The following is a 14,599-nucleotide window of genomic DNA, read 5'->3' as shown; positions in this document are numbered from 1 at the left end:
CTGTTTCCCAGTCTCTTTATTACGTACTCATCTTTGCATATGTGACATGCGTTATTCTATCGAGACTTTATCATACTGGGAATGTAGCTTAAATTGCTAAAGGATGAAATTACATGAGTTGTGACTAGGATCTAGATTCTGAAGAGGCATTTTTCTTTTCTTTGGTATCTGTATTCTCCCCACCCCAGCTGGGGCCTAACACAGTATGAGGCCCATAGGAAGTCCTCCCTACACAGTTCTGTGAATAAATACACACTCTGGGATTTTACTTCAAGAGTGCCTACCTTTTCCTGTTCGTCAGTGTGGCAGTTGCCTCAAATTACCAACCTTCATGGGGATGATTAGAAGGAAATAATCATAGACCACCAATGGTAATTTGACACAAAGCTGAACTTATTTGCTTGTCCAGGAGGACTGCATCCCATTACTCCACCACAAGTTAAGTTGCTGTGTCCCTGCAGTACAGTTGGACCTTGAACAACACCAGTTTGAGCTGCATGGGCCCACCTAGATGCAGATTACACTTGATATCTATGTCACAGTACTAGAAATGTATTCTCTCTTCCCAATAATTTCCATAATGTTTTCATTTCTCTAGCTTACTTTATCGTAAGAATACAGTATATAATACATATAACAGACAACATACGTGTTAGCCGACAGTGTAAGCGATCGGTAAGGCTTCCGGTCAACAATAGACTATTAGGAGTTAAATTTCTGGTTAGGCAAGAGATATACACAGGTTTTTGACTTCGTGGGGAGTCGGCGCCCCTAACCCCCACATTGTCCAAGGGTCACCAGTACCAAGAGGGCAAAAGAAAAGAAGTACATCAAATCGGGTGAGCTTCAGAGCGCAGGTGCCTGGTTGGTTCCCAAGACCCAGCATAAACTCTTCTTAGCAAGCAGTCATTAAGCTGGTTCACTTCTGAAAACTGCAGGCACCATACACAAAGATGTCCAGGATGGGTTACCTAAAGCCCTGCCTGGCTCGGCGTCACTCACATGGCATGTCTGGCTCGTTTGCTTGACGTTGGCCAGAATCTTCCCTTAGCAGGGCCGGGACAGCACTTCAGCACAGCGGGGTTGATCAAGTGGGAACGACCCGTTACCTGCCTCTTCGCTCATCTCTTTTGGAAGTGCCAGACCTCACTTCCCTCCATGCATGTGTACATGGAAAAACAAAGTTTAGGGAGACAGGGTGCCCTTTAAAAAGCGTAATCCAACAAAATATGAGAAGCTCTCAAAGAAATCCTTGCACACCAATGTTCCTAGCAACAGTATTCACAATGGCGCAAGGGTGGAAGCAACTTAAACGTCCATCGATGGATAATGGATAGGCAAAGTGAGGAACAGGCACACCAAGGAATATTATTCAGCCGAACAAGAACGAACAAAGCCCGATGCGTGTTACACCACGGAGGAACCTCGAACACATCGAGCCAAGTGAGAGAGGCCAGACGTGAAAGGTCACATGCTATCTGCTTCCATCATCAGGAAATATCTAGAACAGGGAGGTCCACAGACTCAGAAAGCAAACTGGTGTTTCCAGGGCTGGGGGAGGGGAGGAGGCGAGGCCGGGGCTTCTTGGCTACAGAGGTCTCTTTGGGGTGAGGAAGCTGTTTTGGAAATAGAGCTGGTGGTGGCACAGCCATGTACGTGTAGTGAATGCCACTCGGCATTTCAGTGCGCCTGAAAATGGGTGACTCTCGCGTATGTGAATTCTACCTCCATAAAAAGAAAGGGGAAACAGAAAGAATTTCAGGGCTGTTTTGAGCCCCACCGATGCAAGAAAGCAGGAACGGACATGGGGGAGCCGGGCTGCTCAGCAATTGATGGGCACCAGGAGGGGACAGGCAGAAACGGTGGGGGGGGGGTTCCCACCTCAGAATCTAACCAGAGGTCGCCAACACTTGAAACGCAAACAAATAATAGAACACATTTTCAAATGTGTAGCTCTTTAGTTTCTGCAAATAACCTGGAGTTCTAAACCAAGTAAATGATTGTATTGGGAGAAAGCAAGACATCCCACAAGTGCCTTTTCAAGTCCAGTGATTATACCTGGAGGAGAGGGGCTGGGTTCTGCGGAGGGCAGGGTGGCCCCGGAGTGCAGCCTGGGGACCGCCAGCAAGCAGGGGCGCCCCTGAGCCACTCTGCCCATTGGGGAAGTCTCCCACACCCTCCGTATAAGCCTGGCAAGCACATCATCTTTTGGCAGGTTTCACAGTTTCCTTCCAAACAAACTGGTAAAAACTGCATTTAATACACTGGGCACAAACCTATTTTAAGCACATACCAAGTCCACTCTTCTAAAAGATGTTTCTAGTATTTAAAAGGTCACTTCAGTACAGACATGTACAGGGAAACCATCTGTAAGAAGCTACGCCCTTCCCGACCCAAGGTACGACGTGGGCGAACCCTGAGGACTGTTCTGCTAAGTGAAGCGAGCCAGTCACAGAAGGACAAACACTGCTCCACGATCCCACTTATACAAAGTACCTGAAGCAGTCCAACTCGGGGAAACAGAAAATAGAATGGTGGGTGCCCGGGCTGGGGGGGGGGGGGGGAACGGGGAGCTGCTGCTCCGCGGGGATAGAGTTTCACTTTTGCAAGAGGAGGGCAGTTCCAGAGATTCCCTCGGGAGACAATGTCCAGCTACTGAGCATCACTGAACCGCACACCTTGAAAAGGTGGTATATTCTATGTCAGGAGTTTTAGCTCCTCTCAAAACTTTTACAACCATCCTAGTAAAGTAATACCCACGTTAACTGTAGTGTAGTTGCGTGGTTTTCGAGAAATTATAGGCTTTAGGAGTTTCGACTGAACCCGGTTTGGAGCTGGATCTACTCTAGAACATGAACATGAAGAGGACTCTGTCTACAAGCACAGCAACAAAGCAACGACTTGAAGCAAAAACAATCCCAGTTGCTTAAATCGCTGCCTTGTTTCTACGAACCACTCACGAGGTTGTGCTTCCCTAGAGAGTTTGAACGGTAAAATACTGACACGCTGAGGGAAAAACCAAAACCAAAATGAAGTCAAAACTCGGGAGTTGATTGGGCCCATGCTCTGGTATTTTTAAAAAGAGAGAAAATAATGCAAGACTCAGGATTTGGGAAGGGAAGGCGGGTCTCTGTCCAGTTTACCTTTGGACGGGCTTGCAGCCTGCGGGTCCGGAGGCGGCTGCGCTGTCTGGGTGGCTACTGTCGTCACAGCCACGGCACCCTGCAAGATTCTCAACTGTGGTACCTGCTGCCGGGACTGTGGCTGCGACTGCGAGGCAGGGGCCGGCTGCAGCTGCGGGGTAGGAGCCTGCTGCGGGGTAGGAGCCTGCTGCGGGGTAGGAGCCTGCTGCGGGGCAGGGGCCGGCTGCGGCTGCGGGGCAAGAGCCGGCTGCTGGGCAGGGGCCGGCTGCGGCTGTGGGGTAGGAGCCGGCTGCGGGGCAGGGGCCGGCTGCGGGGCAGGGGCCGCCTGCGGCTGCGGTGCAGGGGCCGGCTGCGGGGCAGGGGCCGCCCGCGGCTGCGGGGCAGGGGCCGGCTGCGGGGCAGGGGCCGCCTGCGGCTGCGGGGCAGGGGCCGGCTGCGGGGTAGGGGCCGCCCGCGGCTGCGGGGCAGGAGCCGGCTGCCGGGCAGGGGCCGGCTGCGGCTGTGGGGTAGGAGCCGGCTGCGGGGCAGGGGCCGGCTGCGGGGCAGGGGCCGCCTGCGGCTGCGGTGCAGGGGCCGGCTGCGGCTGTGGGGTAGGAGCCGGCTGCGGGGCAGGGGCCGGCTGCGGGGCAGGGGCCGCCTGCGGCTGCGGTGCAGGGGCCGGCTGCGGGGCAGGGGCCGCCTGCGGCTGCGGTGCAGGGGCCGGCTGCGGGGCAGGGGCCGCCCGCGGCTGCGGGGCAGGGGCCGCCTGCGGCTGCGGGGCAGGGGCCGGCTGCGGGGTAGGGGCCGCCCGCGGCTGCGGGGCAGGAGCCGGCTGCCGGGCAGGGGCCGGCTGCGGGGCGGGGGCCGCCTGCGGGGTAGGGGCCGCCTGCGGCTGCAAGGCAGGGGCCGGCTGCAGCGGGTGCCCAGGACGAGGACGGCTCTGCCCGGGTCTCCTCTGGCTCTCCGCAGAGCCGAGCGGAGCCAACACCGCTGCCTGGGGCTGCGGCAAACTCCCCTCTCCAGCGAGGGTAAGGAGCACAGCCGGCTGAGCAGATGAGGCCGTTTTCGGACTGGCTGCACCTTGTGCACCTGAACCCCGTGGCACCGGCTGCTGAGGGCCAGAAGTGGAGGCTTGCTGAAGTTGTTCTTGGGGAATCAACTGATAGAGCCGCTGCTCTGGCTGCTGTGGGGTGTTCAAAAGGAGCGAATCTTGTGGAAGCTCCAGTAGAGTAACTGGCCTGAGGCCGGAAGCATGCTTTAAAAAAAACTGAACGCGGACCGGAGGACCCCGCGCTGCAGTGGGCACCGCACTGGGGGGCCGAGCTCCTGAGGGCAGGCTGCTGGGCTTGATCCCCGCAGGAGCCGCGGCGCCAGCTCTGGAGCCCTGCCCGGGGCCGGAGCCCCTCGCCAAAGCCTGCGCTCCACAACCAGGGCCCGCCACCTTGAGGCGGCTGCGGCCTGCAGAGTTGGCCATGACCTGGGCGGCGGGGCTGCTTTGGGATGAGCTGGCGGTGGAGGCGGTGGTGGCAGGCAGCCTGCTAACTCGAGTGCCCTGTTTCACAGAGGATTCCTGGGACTTGGCCGCGACCGGGGTGGCCGGGGCTCTTTGTGAGGAGCTGCCGGTGGGCAAAGTGCCTGCAGGAAACACGCTAACTCGAATCACTTCCACAGAGGATTTCTGGGACGCGGACGTGGACGTGGACGTGGCCGTGACCGGGGTGGCCAGGGCTCTCAGCGAGGAGCTGGCGGTGGACGGGGTGGCTGCAGGAAGCGGGCTAACTCCAGTCACGTTCACAGGGGGTTGCTGGGAAAGACTTGGTGGCTTAGGAGCAGGAGCAAGAGATGGAGATTTACGAAAGCTGCTGGCCTCCCATGGAGTAAAACTGTTCCCCGACCAACTCTTTCCCGAGCTCCAGGGAAGTCTGATGCGTAGAGGTGGCTGTCTGACGCCCTTCCCCTGGACTGAAGGCCGAACCGACACCATCTCAGGCTGTTCTGGGTCTTTCCCGGGAGGAAGCCCGCTGAGGCTGGCTGAGTTGCTGGAGCTGTGGGACGAGGTGACGGGACATCTGGCCTTCTGCGGGACCGCCACCTCTGGCCGAATGACTACCCCCCCAGCATCAGTCTTTGACTCGGGCGGGACACCGTCTGAATGGTCATCTGTGGAGGGGTGCGGAGGAGACATCTGTTCCTCCCATCCGGCTTCCTTCCAGGGCCTTCTAGGTCCAGAGAGAGGTGGATTATTCAGCGGCTGCACGAAGGTCAGCTCCGTTGTCTGAGGCTCGTCGCCAGCTTCACATCCAAACACACCGCCACCTCTTACCTCACGGGCTGGCCAGATTCCCGGAGGTGAGACATCACGTGTGGCGGACCTCCTGCCTCTGGCGTATTTCTGCACATCCACTTCAGAAGGTACGGCCAATTCACAGGGTCTCTGTTTCCACATATCTACACAACTCCCTGCTTTAGAAATTTTGAGGTCATACTGCTGACCGGCTTGGCTCTCTCTGCCTTTCCTGCAAGAGGCCCATACTCTCAGCTCGGGAGGAAGTGGACAGTGAGACAGCTCCTGCTGCCGATTCAGAGAGGGTGCAGAATACCTCTTGAAGCTCCTTTTCATCGGGCGAGTGTTCATCTTCTGCTTGTCGTAGAGCAGCCTGTTTGCAGTGCAGGCTACTGCTATAGAAGGATCAAGACACAGGGGTTCAGCGGTAGCCAAGATCAGTTGGCTCTCAAGCAACAGTTTGTCTTCCTGGGTCCACTCCTGGCCATCGCTGGTTATGGACTGCACGTCGCAGGCTAAGGTCTGCATCGTAGGGCGCAGGAGAATATGCCTGCTCTGGTAGCCGGGAGGTTCCCCACCACTGCACTGCCTGTAGTCCCGCACCTGTGCTATGACACACCCACAGTGGAAGAAGTTAACCTGAGATTTTTCCAGGAGGTCCAGCAGAGCAGGAGGTAATTCTTCAGCATCCAGGTAGTCAAGCAATTCCCCTTCTTCATAAGGCAGCCGAATGGTCTCTGAATACGCTCCATGTTTCCCCTCGAGCATCAGCGAATATCCCCCCTCTCCTGGGTGTAGGTTGACCACTAAACATGGCAGCGACTCTCTCCTAACGAGCTTCTCTAGCAAGCTCACGTTGCTTCTTAGTTCCTCCGTAGCCTCGGGCTCTTTCCCACATTCTTCCACATAGATGTCATAAAGTTTTTCATAAAGAGATGCTTCCCCACTCGACGAGCGTTTCCTTTTAGGAGGCCTCTGCTGGGCACTTGCGATGACATAGTCCGCACGGTCCAAAGCTCGTTCTACGGCCTGTTGCATCGTGGTACAAAAGGGGCCCTAAAGAGAAGAGAGAACGCAAGCGCCTTGAGGGGCGGGGTGAAAACCCCGTCTTTCACGTCGAGGCAGCGTCTCGCCCGCGCCGCAAGTCCACCCCGGAGCCACGGGCCTCACTTCCAAATGGGCGGCCAGAAGCGCGCCCCACGAAAGCCCCACACGACATACCTGCGATTTGGGGAAACACCTACACGTGTGGGAGCCGCCACCGCGCCGGGTCTGGAGTCCCCGCGGGCTGGGCCGGAAGTGGACGGGAGACCCCCGCCCCGCCCTCCCCGCTCTCCCCCCGCCCCCCGGGCTCCCCGCCCCCACCCTCCCACCCCACCCCCAGCGGGAGCATCCGCTTGTGCGCATGTGCGCTCTCTGCAGGCCACCGGGGGCAGGCCTCAAGCCTCCTCCTGTTGTTGCCTCCGCCTCCCCGCCACGAGGCCCACAGCGCGCACTTCCGCTGCAGGGCCAGACCTTTGTTCTCCGCTGAACGCCAAGAGCACGCCACCAGCCACCACCGACGCGTAGGCAAGGATCCGAAGAATACGAACGTTCGGGTCCGGTCCTAGTCCACGCCAGTTTGCGCAGGAGTGCGGCTGTCGCGGAAGCCTTGGAAGCTGTTGCTTTCTTTTCTTGGCCAGCGCTTCACCCAGAATTGTTCACTCTTTCCGAGTCTCCTGTCGTGAACGGCAGGGCTGCGCCTGGTGCCCATCAGCGCTCGAACACACCCCACAGAGTCCACGTGTGTAGTAGCTCCTGCCTACGTGGAGGCTCGCTGTATTTGGTGCAGGCATCGGGATTCTTCCTTGAGTCTTCCAGTGAGCTGTCATGTAGAGGTGCGCAGGACGTGCCGTTCTGATACTTCAGTACTTACCCGGCACTGCCCTGTGTGTCCCCGTAAGGGCGCTTTACAAAGGATGCCATGCCATAGGCCAGGCGTCTCGTCTGGGAATTACAGTTCAGGATTCAACTACCGGTTTGAAAAGGTGGCCTGCGCGCGATGGACCTGAGAGCTATTGTCCCGGGTGATGGCAGCGCATTTCAGCGATCACTCTGACTTGGAGACACAGCCAGGATCCCAAGCGTGGATCTGGAGGGAGGACGATGGGGTCCTAGAGGATTGAGGGGCCCTTGTTTTCCACTACCTTTGTGGCCTTGAGATGTGCCGGCCTTTCGGGACAGGTTTTTAAATTTTAAAAGAATCTCTTGATGTTTATGTGAGACACGGTGATAATAGGATATTCATAGAAAAGTCTCACAAGGGAAAAGAAGCCAAGACAAATCGGTGAAACTCCCGAATTTCACACAGCTCGGAAACCGGGCTGGGTTTTAACTAGCGGCCATGATGCCAATTGCGTGGATAGGAGATAGGACGGTCCACCGAGAGAGGATTAAACACTGTTTGACGGAGAGCCCCTGAGAGATAGACGACCCTGGTTCAGGGATAGACAAGAATGCTTTTCTACTGGCCCACCAGCTGTCTTTGGGCGAGTGGATACTTGTGGAGCGCCTCAAGGGGGCTTGAAATCAAGTGTAGTTTCTTCACTCTTTCACACGGCCTCCCCTGTCCCTCTGTTTCCCACCCCCGCTTGCCCGAAAGTAGGCTAAGGACGAGACTGGACGGCTAAAGCCTATTCTTCTATGCAGTAATCCAAATACCCTCCCGAAAAAGAAGGAAGTCCGACACTTGTGCGGGCCGGCCGCGCCAGGCCTGGGGACAGGACCCCTAGCTTCTGAGCAGGGCAGAGGACAGGGCCGGGCCCCGGGTGAGGCCAGCCAGGGGGCCTGGGGGAGCAGGCTGAGGGACACACCCGCTCTCCGGGTGGTGCCCGTCCCAGCGAACAGGCCCCACGCCTCCTTGCCGGCTCCTGTCTCTCCTCTCTTTCCCACGTGTCTGTGCTCGCACCGCAGTCACGGGGCCACGGACAAGCGAACCGGCCCAGGGCTCCCGGTCATGGCAAAGGTCGTGGCAAACGCCTGCCGCTTCTGCGGAGAGGCCCCTCCCTGCTCAGGCCCCTGCCCGGCTCCACCTTTCCACCTCCGACACCCGACACCCGGGGCGGACCTCCAAGAAGCAGGTCTCCCGCTCTCTGCTCTCCTGCCACAGCCCACGCGCCGCGCGCGCCTCCGGAGAGCCAGCCTTCGCCTTGGCGAGGAACAGAGCATGTGCGCCGTTTCTCCTCGCCCGGCCTCTGCGTTCGCTGAGGGCGGAGACCGCGTCTTTTCCTTCCCTGTCCGCTCACCGCCTCGAGGGGTCGTTCCTTGGCACCAGGCTGGCGCCGTCGAACGAAGGAACGATGGACGCCGCGCTCTAGTTACCTCCACTCCAGACTCGTCCGAATCTTGTCAAGTAAATATTTTACCCCCCTTTCAGAGACGAGGAAGGTACCCGCAGCCAGGTCTTCTGGCTCTGGTGCCGTGGACGGTGCCAGGAGTGCCCAACCGGGGCGTGATTGACACGTGTTGTGCGGGGCCTGCCCGCGCGGACCGCTCAGCCGCATCCCCGGTGCTGTCCACTGCATGCCCGTGGCCCTCGCCCTCGGTCGCGAGAACCAAAAATGGCTCCAGATATTGCCAGAGAGCCCCCGGCGCGGGGTGGGGGGGGGGGGGGCGCGGGGGCGCCGAGATCGTGCCCTGGTTGAGAACCACTCCACTGTAGACCTGCTCTGGAAACCACCAGCGTGATCCCAATGCAGCCCCTTCGCCGACATCCCGGGGTTCTTGTCACTGGCTGGAGAGAGAGAGGGAGAGAGAGAGGTTCACCTGCCACCCTGCCAGGGGTTGGACCATTTCTGCGGTGCTTGCCCTGGCTGTGTCTTAGGTTGGGTTTCCCCAGAAGTACACCCTGAGAAGGGGATCTGAGTGCAAGCGGTTGACCTGGGGGCTCATCCGCAGAAGCACCGGTTGGGGAAAGGGGATGACCCGGGAAAGACGACAACAGCGGGCACGTCCAGGAGCAGAAGACCCCTGTGGACAGCTGGTCCCTGCTGGGGAGCTCCGGGGGGTGGGGTGGGGGGGACAGAACCAAACACGGGTCGGGTTCTTCTACCTGAGAGGCAGGGAAACTGGGGTGTTTATCCCTCCGCTCCTTTCTCCCGTTGGCTGAGGACAGCCCTGCCACTGTTGCCCGTCACTCCAGCTTGCCCCTTAGGAGAGCCACCCATGCTGACGTGGCCGGACGATACCCTCCTACGGAGAGTCACAGGCGCTTGCAGTAGTGCTCCATCCGTGGAGAGAGTGTTGAGCGCCGTGGGGATCGGGGCAGGGCACGGGCGGCATCTGTGCCACCCACGACTGAAGCTCAGTGGGAGAGGTGGGCCATTGCTTCTCAGTGCAGTCGAGAAATGTGTGCTCTCTGATATATCTGGCTGTGTGGACAAGGGGAGTGCTACTCCATGTCCAAGTGAAATGGACAGTGTCATGTGGGGGGGGGGTGAGTGTGTGTGTGTGTGTGTGCGCGCGCGCGTGCACTCGCGGGTGAGAGAGAAAGACAGAGAGAGAGTCCTCAAAGCCACCACGGCCTCCAGTGGAGGTTGTGGCCCTCTCCCTAGCCCCCGCCGGGTGGACCCCTAGGCCTTCTGGCCACAGGTGCCCTGGACGAGGCTCTGGCTCTGGCCCCGGCTGCGCGTGTATTCCAGCGTGCGTCCGTGGGCCCGGCAGCGCTTAGCGTGCTTCAGCCGACCCCTCCACTTGCACTCCCTAATTGCCTGGTCTTCCCACAAGATGAGGGGTTTTAAAAAAAATTGCTCCGAGAGCACACCGTCCTTGGAGCTCTCCAAGCACGTTAATGAGCACACTGGCTGATTATAAGGACTCCGATGGCTGCCCTCCCCTCCAGCAGCCTGACCTAGATGCACATGCTGAGAAAACTCACGGCCAGGCTAAGATACGCTAGTGGGAGAAGAGAGTTCAGTTAATTGCAAGATAATTGAGCTAATTTACAATTAGCAAACTGGTTTGTGCCATACCCATTGAGGTCTAGGTCTAGATTTTGCCACCTCTCCCCTGCTGCAGCTAATTAGAGGGCCCAGCCAGAAAATACGGACTACAGAGAGCAAGTGAAGGTGAAGATACGTTGCTTGTTGGCCTCATCTCTGGTTAACCCTCCATCACTTGCCCTGAGACTGATGTGCCTTTCCTGTGTTCAGGCCCCAAGACACACTGCAGCAAATCCCTGGGGGAGGGGGGCTCTAGCTCTGGGACATCATGTGACCGAAGGCCCCTCCCACAGCCCATTACAAAGATAGTAAGGTAGACCTTACCCAGAAGCATCATGGTAGGGAGAGGGACCACCGCAATGGGATTTTCCAGTGAGGGTGGGGGGGAGAGATTGGGCTCAACTCCAAATGCAGCATGGGCACGTGGGCGTTTAGAGCCAAGCCGGCGGGGGGGAGGGGGGGCGTTTAGAGCCAAGGAGTAGGGTGGGAGTCGGTGGGTGGAAAATTACTAAGAGGAAACCTCAGGGGTATGGGAGATTCTGGCTAAACAGAGCCAACAGGATTCTCTGCTGAAGACAGGCCAGGGTGATCAAGGCATCGCCTGGGGGATGGTAGAGGATGAGAAATGTGATCGGGTATGGGGCGTGAGGGGGTTCTGGTTAAACTGACGGAGCACGGTTCTTGCCAAAACTGGCTTCTACCAGGAAGTGCACGGATGGGCCTAGGAGAAGGTTCTGGAGCCTGACTAAAGTTTGGTCAAGGAAGGAATCTCTGTCACCATCAACTTTTAATTATGAAAATGTTCCTTATCACAGTGACAAAGGGTAAGATATACTAGAGGAAGAAGAGAATTGAATTAATTGCAAGATAAATACCCTAATTTGCAATAGTAAACCGGTTTGTTCCATGTTCATTAAGGTCAAGTATGAATGTTTTTTATTAAGTATAATATACAGAGAGTAAAATTTTCCTTTTTGAGTGTACAGACCTGTGAGTTTTGAAAAATGTTTTCAATTGTGCAATCGCCACTGCAATCAAGATATAGAACTTTTCCTTCATGAAAAAAAAAATTCCCTCATGCATATTTGACGTGGATTCCTTCAGGACCCAAAGGCCATACCACCTTATCTTAATTACTGTCGTTTTATAATGAGTTTTGAATCAAGTAGTGATAAAGCTCTCACTTTCTTCTTTTGCAAAGTAATTTTGGCTACCTTAGTCCTTCTTTCTTTTCATGTACATTTTAGAATCATTTTGTGAATTTCTACAAGTTGGGGTCCAAACGCCTAGTTCTACTAGTTATCTCTGCCCTTGATCAAGTCACTTAATAATTTTTTGGCCCTGTTTTTTTCATTTATAAATTAGAATGTTGATGCTGATGATATTTTGAAGTTTAAGTGGGACAGTCCATATAACCCATGTCCATAGGATGCCTGGCACATAGTGAGCACTCATTTAAGGTCAGCCATGTTTTCCTAACCACCACCCTTCTGAGTGCCTTAGCACCCTTTTCTTTTCTTTCTTGGGGACAGTAAGGAAGTAATGAACAGTTTGAAGAGAAATAGTAACTTGTTTAGCACGGTAAGTGGAGCCAGGGTGAGGGCAATGGGCTAGCATGGGGTGAGGTTGGGGACAGGAAACAGGTGATAGGTGACTGTAGTGCCCTAGTGGCAGCTGATGAGGTCAGTGTTAGTCAAGCTTGCAAGGAAATACTTGAGTTATTTCTCAGATAGGTTGAGTGAGACTTCAGAAGTAATTGGTTATAGGAGTTGAAAACAAGGGAAGAGTTGAATTTGGCTCAGAGTGGCTAGCATGAAGAGATTGAGTGGCTTCTGGTGGCTTATATGGTATCATATATAATTCGCAATGTTTTCCGTGTGTTGAGATTGTAGGAAGTTGGGGAATAGTACCATTCTGTAGACTGTAAACTGTCCTAACAGCAGGGACTGCTATTTTTGCCCACTACGGCTTACCCAGGGCATAGCACAATGCCTTGCATATAACTAAGTACTTGTAATAGACACAAAAATGGTCCCCCAAAGATGTCCACATCCTAATGTTTGGAACCAATAAGTATGTTACCTTTCCAGAGCAAAGGGGATTTTGCAGGTAGGATTAAGCTATGGAGCTTGAGATGAGATTATCCTTGTTTTTCTGGGTGGGCCTAATATAACGACAAGGGTCCTCATAAGGGAAGGAAGGAAGCAGGAAAGTCAGAGAGAGAGAGAGGGAGATACCAGAAGTTGCCTTGCTGCTGGCCTTGAAGATGGAGGAAAGGGCCATGAGCCAAGGAACACAGGCAAACTCTAGAAGCTGGAAAAGGCAAGGAAAGAGATTCTCCCTAGAGTCTCCAGAAAGGAACACAGGCTTGTCAACACCTTAGTTTTTGCATAGTGAGATCAGTTTTCGACTACTGACTTCCAGAACATTAAGATTATAAATGTGTTGTTTTAAGCCACTATGTTTGTGGTAATATGTTAACTCAGTGCTAGAAAACGAGTGTCTGTTTTATGTGATCGATGGTGCTAAGAATTTGTGAAGACCTGTATTCCATGGCCACAGTTTGGTGAATCTAAGTTTGCAGCACTCCATACCTCTCTAACAAAACCTGGTTGTCTGGTAGCAGGGATTGAGGGTGAGGAAAGGTGCAGGCAAAACGTGCATGCAGCCTTTCCCAGAACATCTGATGTCATCCTTCTTTAATTCTATAAAATGTTTCATTTCCAAAATCTCAAATCTCTGAAACAAATAAGTAAGAGGTTTAGGGTCTTTGGGGAATGCAAAACCAACCTCAAAAGAACAATGTGGTGGTAAGAACTCAGGCTCTGAAACCAGACAGGCCTGTTCCATATTCCTGGGTTTGCTCCAGTTCTGCAAGTTTTGATGAGTTTTAAAACGTTTTAGAGTCTCTATTTCCTCAACTATAAAATTGAGACTACATTAGACTTTGAGAGATTGAGACATGCAAACACTCTATATACAGTGAACACTCACTACATGTTAGTCATTGTCATTCTCTGAAACTAACTGGAACTGAAGAGCTGGTAATCTCAGTTTTCATTAAAAACTTAATTTACACAATCTCGATTTACATCATGGGATTATCCCTGTCTCTAGTTACACCCAGGGCAGGGAGATGGAGTTCTTGAGGGTAAGCTGTGAATTGCCGCCAGAGGGGAACTGGCAATGTATGTGCTGAGAAAGTGACCAGGCCACACGGCCTACAGAAATGGAACATTCTCCCCACCCCCTACACCTTGGGGGAAAATCGGAAGCTAGTAGCCTCCACTTCCTCCATCAAATCATCAGTGGCCTGGAAGAAGCACACCCTCAAAATATCATGAGCAAAATATGCCTTTTGATTTTGAAAGACAAGCCTTATCTTTCGCCTGAAACTAAATCTGCTGCCTAGAAGCCTTTGGGCTTCCTAACATTTATATGAAAAATGGCAGATATTCAAGCAAGGATTTTCGGAATCACAGCTTCTGCTTTTTTTTTTTTTTTTCCTATTTCTAATTCTTCCCAAGGTAAAGCACTTAGTCAGGTGTGGCTTACAGTTCATTAGAACCTCAATTAGCAGATCCTCAAAACACTAGAAAGAGGAAAATTAGAAGAAAATGAATAGACCCAAAATGTATTCATATCCCAGAAACTTATAATGAAAACAACACCTAGGGTCAGTATCCAGAAGCAAAGCAAGATCAGCGTCATCATTCAAAGACGCAGTTTTATCTATTGTACCGTACCTGCTGAGGTCAAAAAGCAGACTCATGCTACCACTTAGAAAGGTTTCCAAGGACAAGGGCTAAAACCAAAACCTTTTTCATTATCCACAACATTCCAATACCTAAACCAGACCATAGATCGTGTGGGTTTACAAGAATTACCAAATGTAGCTCAGAAAATGAAAAGTGTACTTGGTGCCCAGAAAAATAAAATTATATTTTATGCATGTGTGTATTACAATTTTATATATTAAATTCTAAATTTTTATATGTAAATATTATTTAGCTACTATATATAAATATATAAGATACGTGAATATACATAGTAAATATAAAGATATAAGGGAAAATAGTAGGCTTCAGTGCATATGTAATTTTAATATTTATATATTTCTATGTTAAAATTACATGTATATTCAAACTCACTATTTTACCTGACCTGAAGAAGTTCCTGTAGACAAAGTACCTCTCATTTAGTCAGCCCACATT

The 14,599-nt window shown here is 53.5% G+C and overlaps 1 protein-coding gene across 1 annotated transcript; it reads right to left on the bottom strand.

The window, feature by feature from the left end:
* Positions 1 to 3,102: 3,102 nt before the first annotated feature.
* On the bottom strand, positions 3,103 to 6,444 carry SUPT20HL1 (SUPT20H like 1). The gene has a single exon (XM_087860079.1). It carries the CDS (start codon positions 6,442 to 6,444, stop codon positions 3,103 to 3,105), a length of 3,342 nt encoding a protein of 1,113 aa, XP_087716205.1.
* Positions 6,445 to 14,599: the final 8,155 nt, after the last annotated feature.

Source organism: Ursus americanus, chromosome X, assembly GCF_024610735.1.
Source record: "Ursus americanus isolate L20-20 chromosome X, mUrsAme1.1.p, whole genome shotgun sequence".
Lineage (NCBI taxonomy): Eukaryota > Metazoa > Chordata > Mammalia > Carnivora > Ursidae > Ursus > Ursus americanus.
The sequence above is the reverse complement of the archived record's forward strand: the minus strand, read 5'-3'. Positions and strand labels throughout refer to the sequence as shown.